This window comes from Myxocyprinus asiaticus, chromosome 8 (genome assembly GCF_019703515.2).
Source record: "Myxocyprinus asiaticus isolate MX2 ecotype Aquarium Trade chromosome 8, UBuf_Myxa_2, whole genome shotgun sequence".
NCBI lineage: Eukaryota > Metazoa > Chordata > Actinopteri > Cypriniformes > Catostomidae > Myxocyprinus > Myxocyprinus asiaticus.
Window position 1 is genome coordinate 45,326,234 of NC_059351.1, and position 22,503 is coordinate 45,348,736.

General features: G+C 39.4%; 1 protein-coding gene across 6 annotated transcripts in view; it reads right to left on the bottom strand.

The window, feature by feature from the left end:
* Nucleotides 1–22,503, bottom strand: part of LOC127445304 (intersectin-1-like) — a 72,418-nt gene that overhangs the window by 10,589 nt on the left and 39,326 nt on the right. For 3 of the 6 annotated variants that reach the window (XR_007897959.1, XM_051705283.1, XM_051705282.1), the window contains exons 19-30: nucleotides 20,649–20,770; nucleotides 20,491–20,505; nucleotides 17,947–18,263; nucleotides 17,614–17,794; nucleotides 15,049–15,254; nucleotides 14,625–14,707; nucleotides 14,316–14,482; nucleotides 12,363–12,408; nucleotides 11,997–12,118; nucleotides 11,516–11,639; nucleotides 10,529–10,720; nucleotides 2,464–2,585 (exon numbers count right to left, since the gene is read on the bottom strand). Coding sequence is in view for 5 of the 6 variants with exons in the window: in XM_051705283.1 (XP_051561243.1) it covers nucleotides 2,464–2,585; nucleotides 10,529–10,720; nucleotides 11,516–11,639; nucleotides 11,997–12,118; nucleotides 12,363–12,408; nucleotides 14,316–14,482; nucleotides 14,625–14,707; nucleotides 15,049–15,254; nucleotides 17,614–17,794; nucleotides 17,947–18,263; nucleotides 20,491–20,505; nucleotides 20,649–20,770 (1,697 nt within the window). In the remaining variant the exon portion in view is untranslated. The other 3 variants (XM_051705286.1, XM_051705285.1, XM_051705284.1) reach the window with 3 other exon arrangements.

Here is a 22,503-nt window from a genome sequence, read left to right on the forward strand (position 1 = left end):
TGGACCCAACCAGTCTTGTGTCAACAGTCCAGGCTGGTGGCGGTGGTGTAATGGTGTGGGGAATGTATTGCTGGCACACTTTGGGCCTGTTAATATCAATCAATCATCGCTTGAATGCCACAGCCAGAGTATTGTTGCTGACCGTGTGCATCCCTTCATGGCCACAATTTACTCATCTTCTAATGGCTACTTCCAGCATAATGATGCACCATGTCATATAGCATATGTTGTCTCAAACTGGTTTCATGAACATGACAATAAGTTCACTGATCCTTAGTGGCCCAGTTACCGGATCTGAATCCAATAGACCATCTTCGGGATGTGGTAGAATGGGAGATTCGCAGCATTAATGTGCAGCTGAAAATCTGCAGAAATTGCATGATGCAATCATGTCAACTTGGACCAGAATCTCAAAGGAATGTTTCCAACATCTTGCATAATCCATGCCACGAAGAATTGAGGCTGTTTTGAAAGCAAAGGGAGGCCCTACCCAGTAAGAGTATTGTGTTTCTAATAAAGTGCTCAGTGAGTGTATCTCTCTCTCACACACGCACGCGCATCAAGAAAATTAAGCCTATATTTAGACTGAAAATAATGTTACACTATATACAGGTGCATCTCAATAAATTAGAATGTTGTGGAAAAGTTCATTTATTTCAGTAATTCAACTCAAATTGTGAAACTCGTGTATTAAATAAATTCAGTGCACACAGACTGAAGTAGTTTAAGTCTTTGGTTCTTTTAATTGTGATGATTTTGGCTCACATTTAACAAAAACCCACCAATTCACTATCTCAACAAATTAGAATATGGTGACATGCCAATCAGCTAATCAACTCAAAACACCTGCAAAGGTTTCCTGAGCCTTCAAAATGGTCTCTCAGTTTGGTTCACTAGGCTACACAATCATGGGGAAGACTGCTGATCTGACAGTTGTCCAGAAGACAATAATTGACACCCTTCACAAGGAGGGTAAGCCACAAACATTCATTGCCAAAGAAGCTGGTTGTTCACAGAGTGCTGTATCCAAACATGTTAACAGAAAGTTGAGTGGAAGGAAAAAGTGTGGAAGAAAAAGATGCACAACCAACTGAGAGAACCGCAGCCTTATGAGGATTGTCAAGCAAAATCGATTCAAGAATTTGGGTGAACTTCACAAGGAATGGACTGAGGCTGGGGTCAAGGCATCAAGAGCCACCACACACAGACGTGTCAAGGAATTTGGCTACAGTTGTCGTATTCCTCTTGTTAAGCCACTCCTGAACCACAGACAATGTCAGAGGCGTCTTACCTGGGCTAAGGAGAAGAAGAACTGGACTGTTGCCCAGTGGTCCAAAGTCCTCTTTTCAGATGAGAGCAAGTTTTGTATTTCATTTGGAAACCAAGGTCCTAGAATCTGGAGGAAGGGTGGAGAAGCTCATAGCCCAAGTTGCTTGAAGTCCAGTGTTAAGTTTCCACAGTCTGTGATGATTTGGGGTGCAATGTCATCTGCTGGTGTTGGTCCATTGTGTTTTTTGAAAACCAAAGTCACTGCACCCATTTACCAAGACATTTTGGAGCACTTCATGCTTCCTTCTGCTGACCAGCTTTTTAAAGATGCTGATTTCATTTTCCAGCAGGATTTGGCACCTGCCCACACTGCCAAAAGCACCAAAAGCTGGTTAAATGACCATGGTGTTGGTGTGCTTGACTGGCCAGCAAACTCACCAGACCTGAACCCCATAGAGAATCTATGGGGTATTGTCAAGAGGAAAATGAGAAACAAGAGACTAAAAAATGCAGATGAGCTGAAGGCCACTGTCAAAGAAACCTGGGCTTCCATACCACCTCGGCAGTGCCACAAACTGATCACCTCCATGCCACGCCAAATTGAGGCAGTAATTAAAGCAAAAGGAGCCCCTACCAAGTATTGAGTACATATACAGTAAATGAACATACTTTCCAGAAGGCCAACAATTCACTAAAAATGTTTTTTTTATTGGTCTTATGATGTATTCTAATTTTTTGAGATAGTGAATTGGTGGGTTTTTGTTAAATGTGAGCCAAAATCATCACAATTAAAAGAACCAAAGACTTAAACTACTTCAGTCTGTGTGCATTGAATTTATTTAATACATGAGTTTCACAATTTTAATTGAATTACTGAAATAAATGAACTTTTCCATGACATTCTAATTTATTGAGATGCACCTGTATATATATAATTCCTAAAATAAATGTATTCAAAAAGTTTCTTTTTTTGCAAAAAAATCAAAATCTTGGTTTTGTGGTGAAATACGACCCAGACATTTCTTAATGAGATTCAACCCATTAACTATATTATATTCTCATACAATACTGATAATACACATTATATTTAATGACGCCACATCATATCATCATAGTTTATCTAACATGCCTATCTTTAGCATGCATTTTTGCCTGGATAGAGGTGTTCATACTGTAATTTCCTGCCAGATTTACCTCAGTGACTAGCTGCAGGTCATTGACATAGTTCTCCTCTGTAACGATAAGTTCATGTGTGTAACCCTGTCTCTTCCGTTCCATTGGTGTCAGCATGTCAAGGAGGTGGAGGTCGGCACACCCTGTAGAATGTACAGAGGTCATTCGCAGTCAAATCTCACAAGCTTAAATTAAAATGTTAATAATTAGATTCATATTTAATTAGCATGTTAATACATCTGTAATTAAAGCAGGCAAAATTCAGGCACAAAATTGTATTGCTATTTTGGAAAATCTAAGAATAATACTGGAAATGAATGCTTCAAGTACTCTTTTGACTTAATAATTTCTCTGCTTTGTTACATGGCTACTTACCAAATAAATAAATAAAGGGACATTAGATACTGATTCAAATTTTAATTACCACGATAATAGAAAAGTGCATAATGTTTTGAGACATAAAACATGCACAAATATGTAGGAAATCAGTTACCTGGGACAAAAGTCAAATATACAGTTTAGAGGTTATTATAGAAAAATATTTGATGGCAGAAAGCTGCGTCTGACCATTCAGCATCAGGTATTATAAAAAGCCATGTTATAAAGCAAATTCATTTCTTCATCATTGCTCAAGAAATACTGTTTCCTCTGTACTTGCCCAAGTTGGCTTAAAGGTGCACTCAGTAACTTTTTGTTCATGTCATCTTGGACTTACACTGACCCCTAGTGGCCTGGATGCAGAATTATTCAAAATCAATAGTTTTCAGTTACTGATGCCAATGCAGAATTTCACTATTCACAGTGAGTCATTATTAATTTAATCCTTGAGTGAAAGTGTCCAATAACAGGGCAGTTACTGAGATTAAGCGAATAGTATCAGAGACTATTTAGCAGAGAAGGGCCACTTCAATTAAAATGAATGGGAGAAATTGGAAGATCTAGCACCCAACAGTCAACAGATGTAGAAAGGAAGTCCCGCCTTACAGGTAAAAGAGCCAATCACCTTTTAGATACAGACATCGTCTGTCAATCAATTCGAAAACGTGCAAGCGCATTAGCTATACAAGCCAGGAAAATTGTGTAATATGAGGTCAAGAAGCACAATTTATGATACCAGTTGAAATGATATTTAAAATATGCTCTTTGATTGTAATCTTGACCAACCGTTTTGGAGATTTCGGTATTTCCTCATTCAAGTAGATAGGAGCTACACTGTCATGACTGGAAATAGCCTCGCGGGAGCGTCCAAAGATGGCCGACAGTGAACTGACTTGCTAGAAAGACTTTGGTAGTATTCAGTTGGTCATGTGATCTCAACATGGCAGCCCCCATGAGGGAACCCTCTCCATGTAGAATAAAACAGCTTTTATAAGATAACCAATATGACTAGAGTCCTCATCTCATGTGAGTGCTCATGAATTTATACATGTTTCCAAATTACAATTAATTTCATGAGTAAAACTTTTTTAATGAGTTAAAAATTACAGAGTGCACCTTTAAGAACAAAATAACAGCATGTTACAGTCCATTCAAAAACCTTGAGTGATGTGGATGAATCTGCACGTTCTTTGTGCTTATGCCTCCTACTGGATGGAGTTTGTTTTGTGGAATATTTCTTGCAAACAATGTAGTGGTTAGGGCATTTGTTGCACTCATTTGAGCACCTTTTTGTTTATTTTTGTGCTGGTTCCGCCTAGCGGCTGGAGTTTGTTTTGTGTAATAACACTCCTTCAGGACAGTTTGTGGATGAATCTGCACGTTCTTTGTGCTTATGCCTCCTACTGGATGGAGTTTGTTTTGTGGAATATTTCTTGCAAATCATTAGAGTGATTAGGGCATTTGTTACACTCATGTAACAGCCGAATGGGCCGGATCACTGAACATTCCTTTGACTGCCCGAGGAAGCTGAAGCTTTTTTTGTTTAGTTTTTTTTTTTGTGCTGGTTCCGCTAGCGGCTGGAGCTTGTCTTGTGGAGGAACACACTTTCAGGACAGTTATGTGGATGAATCTACACATTCTTTGTGCTTATTCTGCCTATTGGCTGGAGTTTGTTTTATAGATTATTCTTCTGTTATGTAATTCTGTCTCACAAAATTTGTATAGAAGCACCGGACTTGAGCAATCCGATGACAAAGTTGTCGCGGGGACTCTCGTGGGCGTACATGGACTGTTTGAGTTTAGAGGGATGGACGGCAGTTGGCGCTGTCGTGAATGGGGTTAATGCGCACGTTTTTCTTTATTTTTGTTCTGGTGGATGTTCGGAGGTTGATTGTTGCACCAATGTTGGAATGTGGTCTTTATAATTTTATTTTTGACACACAATTGATTTTTTCTCATATGTCAAAATGTCAAATATTAATATGAGCAGATTCTCCACGTGGAATGTAAATGGGTTTATGGGCACCCCATAAAAAGAAGGAAGGTTATTTATTTTCTTAAACGTTAGAAATATGATTTGGTGTTTCTTCAAGAAAATTTCCCCACAGGAAGCTGAAAAATTTGGGAAGATATGGGGTGGACATGTTTTCTTTAGTGCTGGCTCAAGTAAGAGCAAGGGAGTCATTATATTGATAAGTAAACATCTACAATTCAAATGTCTCAAACAGATTAAAGATACATTAGGAAGAGTCATTATTGTTTTAGCAGAAATTCAGGGGCATATATTTACGCACCTAACGCTGATGATCAGGGCTTTTTTTTATAGATCTTGAAGAGATGTTGCAAGCCACTGGCACCCCTCATGATATAATATTGGGAGGAGACTTTAATCTTTTGAGGGACTCAGTCTTTGATCATAGTGAAGCAAAAGTGTGTAAGCCCCATAGAGCAACATTGACGCTTTATAGGATGTGTAAAAATCTTGGTCTTTCAGATATTTGGAGACTTTTGAACCCATCTGGTAGGGAATATAAATTTTGCAGTCCATAAGATTTATTATAGAATAGATTTTTTTAAATATCCAAATCCCTCATTTCATCGTTGTTGATTCTTTTTTTTTTTTTTTTTTACCATTCCCTCAGTGAAATCTGCTGGTGGTGAAATATTTACCTCGGCCATTGATATTAATATTGCTTTTAAAGAGTTCTATCTTGATCTCTATATCTCCACGTCTTCATCTACTGATATTATACATTTTATAAACTGATATTAGAAATTTTGTGGAACCATTAGAACTCCCTAAACTGATGGCTGAGCAAATAAATTCTATAGATTCTGAGATAACCTTAGAGGAGCTTGGCGAGGTAATTAAAGCCTTGACTACAGGCAAGGCTCCGGAGCCAGACGGCTTTGCCACTGAATTTTTTAGATCTTACACTACAGAACTGGCTCCACTTTTGTTATAAGTTTATACGGAATCATTAAAGAATGGAAAGCTTCTGCCAACCATGACACAAGCCCGGATCAGTCTGATCCTTAAAAAGGACAAAGGTCCAAGCGAGTGTAAGAGTTAACGTCCAATTTCCCCTATCCAGCTAGATGTAAAAATATTGTCAAAAATTTTGGCTAACCGATTAAGTTATGACATCTCTTATGCATATAGATCAGGTGGGGTTTATTCGGGCCTTAGCTCTTCTGATAACATTAGGCGTTTCATCGATATCATGTGGTCAGTGGCGAATGATTAGGTTCTGGTCGCTGTCATCTCAGTTGATGCCGAAAAAGTGTTTTATATGGTAGAATGAGATTATCTTTTTAAAATTTGGAAAAAATACGTGTTCGGGAATACTTTTATTGGATGGATTAAATTACTTTATAGACACCCGGTAGCGGCGGTACAAACAAATGGATTAATTTCCGATTATTTTTCTCTGGATAGGGGCACCCGGCAGGGTTGCCCTCTTTCCCCATTATTGTTCTGTCTTGCCCTGGAACCATTAGCAGCCACGATAAGAAAGGAAGATGATTTTCCAGGGGTGGTGGTGGGAGGTATGGCGCATAAGCTTTTGCTTTATGCAGATTATATTTTATTATTCGTCTCCGACCCCACTAGATCTTGCCTTGCCTCCCCAGAATTATTAATTACTTTTCTGAGTTCTCAGGATACAGAGCCAATTGATCTAAATCCGAAGCTTTGGCTCTGACAGCGTACTGCCCAGCGATGTCTTTTCAGCAGGGCGTCTTCCAGTGGACCAAACAGGGCATCAAGTATTTGGGCATTTTATTCCCAGCAAGTTTGTGTGATAGAATTAGTTAATTTTGACCCCTTAATAAAAAGTTTGAGTGATGTGGGCAGGTGGGTTTCATTACATTTATCTATGATTGGGAAGGTTAATGTTATTAAAATGAATTGTATTTAAAAAAAAAAAAAAAAAAGACTTTTGCCGATATAATCAAATAATGAGACAAGAGATTATGGTTAAAACGGCACTTAAATATTGTGTTAAATATAGTTTTTGGTTCATTTGTCATTCTTTCAAAAACACAGTAGTACGTCTTCCCAACATACCGAAGGTCATGCAATTTCACAAGCTTATCAACAAGCCTGCCTACAATATACTGTATTAGATGCTGCTGCAGTCTATGCACCAAGTGTCCCTTCTGGGGACAATCAAATGTTGATCTATATTTATATATGAGTCCAGCATTTGGTTTTGGGTGAAAGGGAGTCTGTCTAAAACAGGACTTCTGTGCTGAAAGACAGGCCAACAACTGTCATTATACAGTCCCACGCTGTGTCCTCATCCATTACGGTTTAGCAAACAAGTACTGTACAGCGGGGCTGCAGTGGACAGGTGGTGCAGAGCGCCACACAGCAAACCATCATCTGCTGCTGGTGAGTGCTATTGAGTGCACACTCCATAACCACATACAGTACACAAAGGACTGAGTTCTTCTGTCTCTTAGAAGAAAGAGAGCCCTTGAATTGAATTCTCTAAAAGGCGCAGAGCATTAGTGTCTCATATGTGGCCATTTGGAACACCTTACATGAAGGCATTTACTGCATTTTTTTGTATTTATTTTTTATTGAATGTTATCTTAAAATTCTTGTTATAGCTGTTAAAATTGTTGTAACAAATAAAACCTTTGCATCAAAAAAGAAAAAATCTTGACTGATCATGCTTTGAGAATGACAAATTTATCTGTTAGCAGATTGAAAATAAACGACCAAGTCTGCAGTTGCCATGGATTTCTTTAATGGTTACACATCATTTATTTTTTATAAAGGTGGCATGACACTTTCTTTAAAGCTAGGAGATGTTGTATATAGTTGAGTTTTTACCTGTACATTCATTTTTATGTTTGATAAAATGCTTTAATAACCAAATACAATAGTAAATGTTTTGGACACTGTTGTGAGAGATTCGGAACAGATGCATTCTTACATAGTATTGAAGTTATTGGATGGGAAGGAAGCATTTGTGCTTCTATAGTCCAAGAATGCTTACAGTTTTTTTTTCAAATAAAAACAAAAGAAAACCCTCCAACAGACTGACCATGGACATGATGGACAGTCCATCCAGTCAATAATAAAGCAGCAAACCTCCAATACTTTTGCAAGGTTGAACATAAGGAACCACACAGATATGGAATAAACTTGGATGGGAATTTCATATCTTTGTTTCTAAGCACTAAAATTACAATACTGTTATGATAAAAAAAGAAAAAGAAGAAAATCAGCACTCATGTTGTTTGTACAATTTCGTTGGAGTATAAATTAATGCCATGCTTTTTCTAACAAGCAGAAAATGTGGTGATCTAGTGGCCCTAAAATGACCAGCCCAAAGATTCTTGTTCTTACATTTAAAAGAAAATTCCAGTCTCTTCTTTCACTTGTAAACTTCTATTTATTCATAAGCATTTGTGATTAGATGGGTATTATTCAAGTACACTATTTATTTTTCCTTGATGCTGTTTGCTCAGTTCAATATGGTTTTAGTCAAAGCATGATGAATTTCAAAATCCATCAAAAAGATGAAAGTTATCAATTTTTTTGGTTTTTGTTCACAGAATTTGGTGATTTCATAAATGTTCTCTACTCACTACTTGTACTTTCATTTGTATGTTTTCCAGAAAGGGATGTTTTCCTACATACTACAGTGGATATTTTTTTAAAATACTATGCATAACAATTTTTGATCATTATAAAAATAGTGAGCTGTTGTATTAAGAACAACTTGAAATATAGTGTTCTTCAAATCAACATTAATATTTAAAAAATAATTGCAAATTCAATCAACATAAGGACAGTAAACAATAAAAGATTAACAAAACAAAAGCATTCATTCATCTGCATGGGAAATACAATTATACAGGAAATTAACATTTAACCCTCAGAAACCCCAATCATTCTTCTGAACAGGTGAGGGAACCCTTCACACATGCGTAACTCCCAATACGTACATTTGTCTTTCACTGTACCATTATCTTTAAGTGGCAGTTGTGCAGTTATTTTTTGGTTTGCAACACAAATTCTCAACCCCGTCACACAGACACAACGAAACAAACATATATATAAAATAAAAAACCGGCAAGCACACAACAACTCTTATTCATTCACTGTTTTGGTATGAACATGTAACAAACAATGACACGGAGAGGCATGTGACTGGACTGGATGAACGGATGAAAGTCCATCCTGTCCGTCAAATTGACTGACAGCACCTGTGTGTACTGGAGGGATGGGGGAGCGGGTTGCTCTGAATGACACACAATAGTATTCTACATGAAGTCCAGACATATCCGACCATTTGGGGACACGTAAAATGTCATATATTTGTTTTAAAGAGCACTTCTTGTGACTTGTTTTGAATAGACATATTTTCGCATCCCAAAAGACGATAAGTATGACATTTAATGGGAAATCTTCATATTGAATTTGGTCGGATATGCCGTACACGTCGCTACGTCTCAAACCCACATATCAGAGCCCTGATGAGTCTGCAGTGACACTAATAAGCAGGACAGTTATGACACACGTTTGATGCTGCACCCTGTTTCGTCATGACTCATGAATAGTGGGTCATTCTGTGGTGCTGTGATCTAATGATGAATTTGGGGGGGGGGGGGGGTGTTAGGAGTAGGGGCAGGGCTTGAAGGAGCAAAACGTGCGCATAAGTTAGATGGAGTGGTGGAACTTAACACTGAATGCAACTGTTTCGATTGGTCGCTTCAAAACTGCTTTTTACCTACAGAGGCGGGGCTTTGGTACTATATCACAGAAAGCCACAAAAGGACCCACTATCCAGCACTTTCATTTGATTAGTGTTTCAATTCATTATACAAATTCAGTGTGAATGGTTAATTTCATGAATTTGTAAAAAAGAAGAAATCCTTCAAATATTAGGCATTCTTGTTTATTCAAATGCTTAAATGCGGAGGATGCTGGCTGGCAATTTTGCCGAATGTCTATGGTTCTGAATAATGTGGTTAATGCTCTCTGTAGTATTCATCTCTTCTGGCCACAAAGCCAGCTGGGGGGGCAGTCACATGATCAATGTTCCATCTCCCATCATCCCGCTGGGCACAGTTTAAGGGATAGTGGGTCGCTTTGAGGACTTTCAAGGCTGAGTGGGATATGGGCAACATAAGAGTCCTAGAAAGAGGAAAACACAGCACATAAGCAAAAAAAAGAAGAAAAAAAAGAGAAAAAAGTAAAAGAAAAAAACACAATGTGCAATAATCTTATGAGCTAGGATAACTAAATGGAATCCGCAAGACACTTTTCACAGGACACCACAATGACAAGGACACAAGCATGCAAGCTGAGAGAGAGAGAGAGAGAGAGAGAGAGAGAGAGAGATGAGGTTGTTCTATGTTATGCTCTACAAAATGGAGGTGAGAGGTTGCTTGGGGACAGGAAGAGGAGGGGCTTCAGTGTGGCAGAGGATAAGGACTGGTCATTGTACGCTCTATATAACTCACCACACCATGAGGACATAACTAGAGCTACCTTTGAGAAGCTCCTCAAATAGGTTGCAATGTTTGTTATGAAGCATTACAGACCTTAAATGGATCTAATTGGCCAATCTGAAAACGTTTGCAAAGGGAACTGAATTTATATGGTAGCTGATATTTAATTAGAAAGGATAGCGAGAAGTTTCGTGAGAGAGTGTGTTTGTAAGAGAGGAGAAAATTCTGGACTCACATTGTTGGCTGGGGTCCGTGTCGGTGGTCAGCTTGACGTAATTTGACGGAAAAAGGCCGACAGAACCGTTCAGTTCTCCTTTCCACCAATCAGGATCCTCTCTGCTCAACACGTTGATGATTTGGCCCTTTCCGAAAGGCAGCTCGTCATCGTTTTGAGCCGTGTAGTCATACATGCCAATCACCTGGCACACTGTGGTAGGCAAACACACATGTATGTGGTCAAAATCATCAACTGGGATTGTTCACCCAAAACTGAAAATTCTCTCATCATTTACTCACCCTCGTGTCATCCCAGATGTGTATAACTTTCTTCTGCAGAACACAAAGATTTTTAGAAGAATATTTCAGCTCTGTTGGTCCTCACAATGCAAGTGAATGGTGACCAGAAATGTGAACATCCAAAAGGGACATAAAGGCAGCATAAAAGTAATCCATACAACTGTGTGGGTGAGAAACAGGACAATATTTAAGTCCTTTTTTTTTTTTTTTTTTTTTTACTGAGAATCTACACTTCCACTTCATGGTGTGAGTACTTTCACATTCAACCACCTTCTGGTTGGGGCTGGTCAAAGTTGGAGAATGAGAGTAAAAAAGGACTTAAATATTGATCCGTTTCTCACCCACACCTATCATATCGCTTCAGAAGACATGGATTAAACCACTGGAGTCGTATGGATTACTTTTATGCTGCCTTTATGTCCTTTTTGGAATTTCGGAGTTCTGGTCACCAGTCACTTGCATTGTATGGACCTACAGAGCTGAGATATTTTCCTAAAAATCTTTATTTGTGTTCAGCAGAAGAAAGTCATGCACAGCTGGGATGGCATGAGGGTGAGTATATGATGAGAGCATTTTCATTTTTGGATGACCTATTCCTTTAATCCTGTGCTAGATTTCTTAAGTAAAAAAATTAAGATGTCGTTCAACTCGTGTGTGCCCTTGGAAACCCGTTCTTTTTGTGTACAGTAACTTCTCTGACTTGTACCTGCATTGGGTGTTGACAGCTTGGGTGGGTTGGGCTCTGTGGGTGTGGTCTTACTGGTGCTGGGGCTCAATAATTTCACATAATTAGCTGGAAACCAGCCAATCTGACGCTTCTTTCCTCTTGCCTGTAAAAATAAACAGAAGTGGGCAATTAAGTGAATTTTAAATCAATTCCACCACAATATCTGAACAAAAACAAACATATCATAAAGACAGTGATTATTTTTCGCTAATAGCCATTTCGATATAAACCAAAAGTACTGAAACATACTTTTGCAATGAATGTCATAATTTATTAAAATGTACAAATAACTAAAGGTAACATTACAGAGAACCAAATATATGCTGCTTCTACAACTACAGAGATTACACCAAAAGCTTTTCTGGCATTCTGGTAGAAAAATCATGCCAAAAGGTTTGTGTTACTGTGGCAGAAAGCATGGGTGTATTTATTAGCATATTTGTTTGTGTGTTTTTCAGACCTGAAGTTCTCCTTCCCACCAGCCTCCTGGGTTTTTCTTGCGAATGAGAATGAGCTGGCCAGGTGCCAAAGTGAGCTGCTCAGCCCCAGTGGCTGTGTAAGGGGCAATCACCTGGGCAATCTCTGAACACAGAGGAGAAACAAAGGTAAGAGGAGAAAAGATAAGGACTGGACTATTGGATCGAACTCTCATACAATTATTTCATGCCATTTTATTCCAAGATTTCAGGTTTGATGTCCAGTAAATAGCTTTAAAGCAAAGATAATATTCTGAAACTTAAATTGTTTTCTGATTTAACCATTTACAAACATGAAATCCTTTCCAGGTTTTACAGTAGGTTTACTGCATACGGGCATCGGCACCCACCTGGTTTCTTCCCTAAACTTCCCGTTTTCCCAGCAGATCCCAAACCCTAGGCAGAGAGACAGAACAAAGACTTATGATTATACTGATATTACAGCTTTAAAAATGTCCTTCCATTACTTGACTACAATACAAATGCTTAAACACAGGCTGTGCATCAGGTATAAATGAACATTCAAAATGTACAATTGGACTAAATCCTTTGCATGCTGTTTACAAAACAAAACAAAAAAGTACCTAAAACCCAGACACTATAACTAAAGGTTTTTTTGACAACATGGGTTACTTCGTATGCACTGCAGGTCTGATTTGAATAATTTTCTTTTTGTATTATTTCTCTTTTCCAGGGTTTGCTAAATGGGGATTCGTGAGAGAGTGAAGAGGTTTCGTAATTTACAAAATTTGAAAAACATCGAAGGATAATTAAAATGTATGTCATTTGACAAATAAAAAACCCCAAGAAAGAACAATTTAAACCTACTCGCTATGTATGTGTGTATGAGAGAAAGTGAAAAAATGAGCGCTCTCAACTGACGGTAAGAAACTGGCACTTTTTAATGCAAAAGAAAATTACGCACTACCCTCCATACAATGTAATAACGTAAAATATTAACTTCCATTATCAGCAACGCAATCATGTTTTAAAAGTAACCTTAAGAGTCATTAACCTGACATTGTTTGCCCTGTAGTCCTGAAATAGGTGATGGGTGTAACTGAACCACTTGTGTGTTGGTTCGGTTCACTGCAGAGCCAACCGGTTGACGGAGGCTTCAGCTGGGTCTTAAAGGTATCGTTTAGGAGGCTGGCAACTATTTGCTTGCATGGCTACCAAAACTTTTAAAATATAATGTATAAATCCTAAAAATATAAACACAATGTTTCATTTCCTAAACATATTTCTAGAAGTAAGGGGGACATGTCCCCCACACCCCAGGTTATAATGGTTGCTACAGACCTGGCTTTGCTACATTTATGAAAAGGCATTTTTCAATTATTGAAAATGTAAATGTAAATCATATCAAGACATCACATATACATAGAAAAATGGAATGACATACGTTTATAAAATAATCAGGGAAATGCAAAACATGTCAAATTAAAGGAATTGTTCACCTAAAAACGTAAATTCTCTCATCATATACTCACCCTCATGCCATTCCAGATGTATGACTTACTTTCTTCTGTAGAACACAAAAGACGATTTTTAGAAGAAAATCTCAGCTCTGTAGGTCCTCACAATGCAAGTTAATGGTGGCCAGAACTTTGAAGCACCAAAAAGCACATAAAGGCAGCATAAAAGTAATCCATACGACTCCAGTGGTTTAATCCATGTCTTCAGTAGTGATATGATAGGTGTGGGTGTGAAACAGATCAATATTTAAGTCTTTTGCACTAGCCCTCCTCTTCTATCCTAAGAGTTCTTCTTTTGTTTTTTGGTGATTTGCATTCTTTGTGCATATCGCCACCTATTGGGCAGGGAGGATAATTTAAAGTAAAAAGGACTTAAATATTGATCCGTTTCTCACCCACACCTATCATATCGTGTCTGAAGACATGGGTTAAACCACTGGAGTCGTATTGATTACATTTATGCTGCCAAAGTTCTGGTCACCATTCACTTGCAATGTATGGACCTACAGAGCTGAAATATTCTTCTAAAAATCTTCATTTGTGTTCTATAGAAAAAAGAAAGTCATACACATCTGGGATGGCATTAGGGTGAGTAAATGATGAGAGAGTTTCCATTTTTTGGTGATCTATTCCTTTAATAATATTTTGAAAGGTTAACATTACTTAAAATACAAGGGGGTACTCCAAGAAAATCATTTAGGTCAAAGGGGTTCATCTGACAAAAAAAGGTGTGAGAACCCCTGCTCTATGCAATTGCACATATAACTTATTTTCTTCCACTGATGATGTTAATGAAGTGTTTAGAGACAGATTTCAAGTCACTACCTCAGATTCCTTAGGTCTGACATAATTGGAGGGGAAGACTCCAGTCTTCCCGCTCACTGTGCCGGTCCACCAATCTCCTTCTTTTTTTGTGACTGTGATGACATCACCCTGCTGGAAGGTCAGGTCACCCTGCTCACTGCTTTCATATGTATACATGGCCACATACTCTGTAATGCCATGCAAAAAAACATAAATATTCCAAACAATTAAAATAGGTACAAAAAAAAGAGAAAGAAGTAATAAAACTCATTATGAGCTTATACAGTACGTGTTCAGATGTTGTGTTTTTGTGTGAGACTGTTTTCTCACCTTCTCCGAGATCCGTGGGTTTGATCGGAGAGGGAATGGGTCTCTTAACACTGGGAGGGCTGTCTGAGGACCCAGACTCAATACTGAAACAAAACAGTATTCACATGTTCAACATCAGAATCCGAGCTAAATATCAAATTATACAATCATCATATAATAAGTTAAGAGGGGTTTAATGATTCACTCATCTCACGATTCGGTTCACAATACTGAACTCACTGTTTGGTTCACAATTCTTTAAATTAAGCCTGAATCAATAAAATTTAAATTGAACGTTTTTTTTGCATTATAATTTAAAGACATATGCCAAACAGTTCAGAACTGTTCCTTTCCTTTAAAATTAAGCTAAAAGTACAAAATGATCCATCAGAGATGTACTAGGACTAAAAATCAGCCCATCTCAGTTCCACCCTCTAATACACACCTCATAGATTTCCGGACGGGCCCAGAGATGAGTTTGACGTACGATTTGGGGAACCATCCTCTCTGTCCCTGCACCTCCCCGAACCACCACATATCCTGCTGCTCCAGTACGGTGATCACATCACTCTTGTTGAAGTTCAAGTGATTGTCTTTCTTTGCCCTCCATGGGTACAAAGCCTGCGCCTGCAGACCCTCCACCTTCTCGCCCTGAAAAAGAGATGGAGTACACTGATTGAAATCAATAAGGTAAGAAATCTAATGCTGCAAGCACTAAGGGCTGATAAGATCACATTTAATATTTCTACTAGTCGCGAGAGTATTCCCGTATTAACCTCTGAGCATGATTCAGCAGCCCTAAAAGTGAATCTTTCTCTCGAATCATGACAACTAATGAACTGTCATATGATGTTTAAATATGCAGTGACAGTGCATTAAAGTGAAAGCAAGAGGCCTTGTGGAAAAAAATTCTCTCATTTTTTTTAGTCGTTCCATTGCCTCTGTTTCCTCTGCTTTTTGAGAAAAGATAGAGTTCTCAACCGCTACTGTCTAATCAAGTAGAAAACATGGTTTGTTTTGGGACACAGTAACAAATTAGAAAATACAGAAAATCAAATTATGTCAGGGGTTCCAGGGGGTGCACGACCATAAAATAATAGGAATTATGGCTGGATAAGATGATTTTCCAATCAATAGCAATCTGATCTTGATTTTTTCTTCTCCCCAATTTGGAATGCTCAATTCCCAATGCACTCTAAGTCCTTGTAGTGGTGTAGCGACTCACCTCAATCTGGGTGGCGGAGGACGAAGCTCAGTTGCCTCCGCATCTGAGACCGTCAATCCGCTCATTTTATCACGTGGATTGTTGAGCGGAGACATAGCGCATGTGGAGGCTTCACGCTATTCTCCGCAGCATCCACGCACAACTCACCACATGCCCCACCGAGTGCGGGAACCACGTTATTGCGACCACGAGGAGGTTACACCATGTGACTCTACCCTCCCTAGCAACCAGGCCAATTTGGTTGCTTAGGAGACCTGGCTGGAGTCACTCAGCACGCCCTGCATTCGAACTCGCGACACCAGGTGTGGTGGTCAGCGTCAATACTCGCTAAGCAACCCAGGCCCCCCCTTGATGCTGATTCTTAAAATCCCAAGATCGATCTTTTAATATGCTAAGTTCAGCACCGAGATCCTTTCACTGCGTGTTGAGAGTAAAAGTTTGGTTTGACTCGTTCCGTGTAATGTGTGTCCAAAGACGAGACAAATACATTTACTGCAATCCATTAATGTCTCTTTTAACAACTTTTTCTTAACAATTAGCTGTTAATTAAAAACAACAGAAAAATAAACATTTATTTACAATAAAGAAGACATGTGACTCTCTCCGTAATATGCACTCAACCAGAACAAAACGCTGAACTGCCAGTTTTCTTGTTGTTTAGCGCTTGTTCTGCATATCAATGTAAATACTTGTGAATAGTACAAATTGTGCTTGTAAACGATAAACATGTAGGCGTAACAATATGTGGGTGTGTACTGTCTACTAAAATGACCAAAGTGATGAAAAACTAAGACAATATTTTGCAATGTTCCAAGTTTGAAGATCTGTATCATTACCAGCATTAGTCAGTTCTATTTGTGCATTTCACAGCTCATTTAGCCCAGTTTTGTTTTTGTTGATGAATCAACGTCATAATTTAATCTTTTCATTTGGTACATCAGGGATATTTCAATATTAATGATAATGTTAAATAACATTTAGCCTTTGGTTTTGTGATGATGAAAGGGTACTACCTTTTCATGTATATTTCTAAAAAAAATCATACACTTCGTAGAACGTATTTCCGATTTAAGGGTAGTTGATGCGTCATTTTTTTTTTTTTTTTTTTTAAATAAAATTGGTTTCAATTTACATGAATACATAAAAAGTGCATATTTTAGGTGCTTTTTGTTGTCACCATTCCTGGTTCACCATTTCTCCAAGTTTGTCACCATTTTTAGTCCCTTTTTGCCTTAATTAAAGGGTCATGAAACCCCAAAACAAATTTTTTGAGATGTTAACAAATATGGACAGGCTGCACACAGGGCTGCGGACAGTTCTTCCATCATTATTCATAAAAAAGAATGCCTCCATCCAATCACAGCGCTGCCTCGTGCATGAGCTGGCAATACAGCCACAGCGGAGAATTCAAACTCATGGACGTAACAGCTCTTCTGGGCAGGCGCAAGATTTTAACAGCACTCAGGGAACGGACTTTTACACTTAACACTATGATTAGATCAAAAACACTCCACAAAACGGACCAGAGTCCATAAACAGAGCAGCGCAAGCATTTCTTGGCTGTCTGAAGAACAAATTAAAATTTCTGTCTGCGGTAATCAAACAGCATGCCACAAATGCAGCACACATATGTATATAAGGTTAGAAATAACTAAGAATAATGCTTTAATCATCTTTAGAACTTATCACCCTAAATCTTATGTAACGTTTAAAAACTACAAGTTTAAAAATTGTTTAAAATTGCATTTGGGGACAGAGAAAGTAATCGAGAGAATAATTACATACCTGTCCGAGTACAGGTGAGGGTGAGGAGCCAGAGAGAGTAGCGGGAGTGAAAGCAGAGCGCTGTCTCATCTGTCCTCCACTGGGCACGGACAGGGACGGCTGTGAGGGTTGAGTAGGCTGAGTCGGCCACATGTCCCAGCCGTCGCTATCCTGCTTCTCCACAGCAGAGTTAGATGGCCATCTGAATAAATATAAATAATCAATTTTATGATGTCCTTGCAAGTACAAACATGTTTCACAAATGACTGGTGCACAAGTTTTATTTATTATGTACCACTGAAAAACATGAAATAACCAGTTAAACAAATATTTACACAATTTCAGTAAACTTACGTAGTGTTGAAATCTGCCCAGTTACTGGATGTTGAGGACGAGGAGGCGGGGCCTGGAGGGGCTGTGGCTGAAGAGGGCGGGGCTATTGATGCAGGGTCTGTGGAGATCGGCTGAATGGGTGCGGCTGTAGTTGACGAGGACGTGGATGTCAAATGAGACACTAATTTAGGAGCGGAGCAAGACGCAGAGCTGGCCTTCAGACTTAGAGGAACTTCCGTTTCTGGGATCTTCTCCGCATAATTGGCAGGGAACCAGCCAGTCTTCCCTTTAATCTCTCCTCCTAACCATCCAGGTTCACCTGTCTGAGACTCGTCTACCTGATAAGAAAAACAGAAAGACAACATAAATCATAAACGTAGAATGTGAAAGCACACAAAACAAAGATTTCTGAATGATGTAGGATTATGTAATCACGAACAACCACAACAGCTTCACTGTGAGGCCGAACAGTAGAAAACACTCCTTGATACACAATGGAAAAAAGCATACCAACACATGAATCACAATACACAGTGCACAATCACTATGTATGCTATCAACATGGACTCAATAAGTTGCTTTGATTTAGACCATTTCAAGATGGTTTAAGGAAGTGACGTCTTTTTGTTCCTTGAACATTTCCTGCTAGTTGTGCATTCCAAACGGAATAAATCACCCTCTGAAGTGCACTTTGAAGGGAGAACAACCATGATAGTTATGCTGTAAGATCGCCCTTATTTTTGAGCCTCCTTATGGTGGCACGGTTACTCACCTCAATCTGGGTGGCAGAGGACAAGTCTCAGTTGCCTCCTCTTCTGAGACAGTCAATCCGCGCATCTTATCACGTGGCTTGCTATGCATGACACCGTGGAGACTCACAGCATGTGGAGGCTCATGCTACTCTCCGTGATCCAAGCACAACTTACCACTCGCCCCACTGAGAGTGAGAACCACTAATCGTGACCAAGAGGAGGTTATCCCATGTGACTCTACCCTCCCTAGCAACCGGGCCAATTTGATTGCTTTGGAGACCTGGCTGGAGCCACTGAGCACGCCCTGGATTCGAACTTGCGACTGCAGGGGTGGTAGTCAGCGTCAATACTCGCTGAGCTACCCAGGTCCCTGGAAAATCGTTTTTAGCGTAATCTGAGGTAAAGCAGCACAATTTATGATACAAGTGTATTGTATTGTATTTGAAATATGTTCTTTGACAGTAATCTTGACCAATTGTTTTGTGGATTTTGGTCTTTTCCCATTCAAGTAGAAAGGCGCTGCACTTGTATGCTGCTTGTTTATATAGAAAATATCTGCCCGCGAGCATTCCAAAGATGGCTGCCAAGTAACCTGACTTGCCTAAAAAGACTTTGGCCATGTACACACTGCAGCTAAATAAGGTTGTCATTGTCAGTTGACCTTTTAGTGCTTAATCCTGTTCTGTACAGTTCGGTAAAATACGGGAGTGACAACCACATTCTACAACCGATTGAACTCCCGAAAAATTCAGGTAAAGACAACCACATTTTCAAAAATTCCACGCAGTGTGTACGGAACCGTACAGAACAAGTTGTTAATGACGTGATTAATGGCGCATGTGAGATGTGTCTGCCTTCTCCTGGTGTAAATCACACTTACAGTGGTATGTGTCTTCATTCATTCATATATTCCAGTCTTTTTGTCTCATCTGTAGTTTCTCTCATCAGCCCTGCGGTCTCGGGGTAACCCGTACATTACAGTCCAGTGCATGCACGCCGTTTACAAGACAAAAAAAACAAACAAAACACGACGATTCTATCGACGGCAGCAAACAAACATTGTCGGATGATAATATATCTGTGGTGGATAATCTCTTTGCTCAAAAACAGCGAACAAATATGGGTTAAACTGGTAGCAATCGTGTTTTACAGGCGCGAGACACTGCAGCGTTGCTATGGCTACACTTGTCAATCATCGCAATTGTTGCGGGAGTCAGTCCTGTAATTCCGTACACACATGGAATGTTAATTTAATTAGTTAATTTAGAGGATTCACTCCTGCATTTAAATGCAGTTGCCACTCCCGAAACTTTGTAGTGTACTTGGACTTTGTTATAACAGGAGCAATCATTCCTGAGCTCTCTGCTAAGGAAACAATTGTGAGCATCTGAATGATACATTTTCATCACCTCTCTCTTGTAGACTCTCAGTATCAACAACACGTCTGGATAAGTCACTTCAGGTAAACGTTTGATGTTATTTGAGGTAAATTTGTTAACTCAGAGCCCTATTTAAAGCATCCGTTAATGATGCCGGAAGTGCTGCAGGAAAACTTGCGTTTGAATTCCTTGTTATTGCTTACATGCTTGAAATGGTCTATAGGAAATCGGCTAAATGGTCATGGGTTGGTAGAAAAGCCCAGAGACTGTGAGCGAGCTCTGAAAATACCTCTGAAATCCCTGAAAAAGTCTCACAGCTACAGACATGTAGCCATATATCATGATTCCTGTACAGTCCTAGGCCAATGACAGAGAACAAGGAACAAGACAAACTAGAAACAAAGGTGGATGAGGGGCAGAAAACCTAGACTTACCCACTCCCCTTTCACCTTCAGCCAGAGTGAGCACAGAAAGGACAGAGGCAGGGTCAAAGGTCAGTAACTGTGTGCTCAGGTGCGCGCGCGCGCACACACACACACACACACACACACACACACACACACACACACACATCATCAGACAGTTGTTTTACCATCACTATGTCTCCAGGATGGATGGTGATTTCATCATGACTGCGGGCCTCGAAGGGGTACAGTGCTCTGTAGTAGACCACCTTTACCTTCTCCTGGTTAAAACCAGACACCGGGAGCTTGTCTACAACACACAGACACAAATAAATTGTGATATAATAGATTTCCAGGACGCATGGGAACCCTGCAGCATCACACTAGCAGAATCCAAACAACTCGATTTTGGCCGAGGGTGTCACACATGCAAACTGTTTTGCTGATATCACGAGTCCGTGATCCCCGTCACGTGGAGCTTGCCGAAGTAACCTGAGTACCGGGTGAGCATAAACAATAATAATGTAATAGAGTGATTTAGGGCGTACCTGTAGCTTGCTTAATTTATTTTGAAACAGGGGCTGAAGAAGTTACAATGTTGCATTTTCTTCATGGTTCGGTTCGCTTTCACAAGGTTATATTTTAAAACGGACCTAAAAAATGTTTTTTATCCATCATTAATTGCTTTTGCATTTTGCACACAAACACTCGCACAGAAAGAGTGAAGCCACGTTTTTACCTGTGTCCGTTCTGTCACTATCCAAAAGAGAATAGCGATCGTGAAGCTCGACCTATACAATATAGCCACCAAAAGGCAATATCCACATTTTGATGATGAATTACAGTGACGAGCTGACCTACATATTTCTTCTCCATCCAAGTGGTCTCAGCCCAATTGTCTTGGTGCAGATCCGAGTGTGATTGCAGTGTACATATAGGCCTAAATGAAGCGAATCAATGGAAAATATGCACAAGGTTCAGAAACAAATGCTGAAAACGAGCCAGATGTACGATTCATGGAGTAACATACCTTGTGAAAGTGTGTGATTGTGTATTTATCCCAATGAGGCTTGCCATAGAACGCGTTTGTCCATATGCAGTTTTCAGTGAGAAAAGAGGTTATGTTTCTAATGTAATTTTAGCGTAGGAAAAAAAGGCAGGAAATACGCTTGGTGAATCGCTATGGATTACAATCAGCGTTTGTGATCATATGTAGCGGAGTGCGATATAAACGTTAATATCAGTGTGACGCCTTGTCAGTTCCTTAGTAAAAGAAGTAGTTCATTGGTCACTTGATGAGAACAAAAGAGGCCGTGCTTTTCCTTTGCAGGAACCATTAACTCAGCATGGAGTCCTGACGGTCAAGTGATCAACACTTCCCGCTGAGAGACGCTAATGCGCACTTTGTCTACCTCCGCCTGGCCGGTGATTGAAGATCACACCTGAAAATCACTGGAAAAAGCGGCTAGTGGGGCGCCGGCTTTTCTTAGAAATCAATACTGATGGCATTAGGGTAACGCACATACATAAACTCTGAGTCTACTGTCTAGATGCTATCACATTTTCATAATTTCACATGTTATTATTCAGAAAAACAAGTGGGGAAATGTAGCTTTTTATAAATGCACTCAGTCAGTGTTCAGAGATTTAACACACATTCACATATATTAGTCTGTTAAGCTTCACTGAGTTTCTCGTAATGCTTCGCATTTTCTTTCCACCATAAAAGCAGATCATCGTGCATTGTTTTGCATGATTCCAACAAGAACCGAATGCCAATACAGTATAATTCTAGAAGAATCAAAATATTACAAATATTTCCACACTTGGCTTTGCTCTCAAAAGCACATCCACAGCGCTCACTAGTGGACTCAATTGTAACAGCGAGATGTGGTAGGCGATTCGGAAGGAAAGTACAGTGTAATTCAGCGTTGCTCAAGGCAGGCAAAAGTGACAACGAAAATCAATTTGTGATATTTGAGTAGTGTTTTTAACATTCAATAGCTGGTGCAGAACGAGTACTCGATTAGTCAATTACTAGTG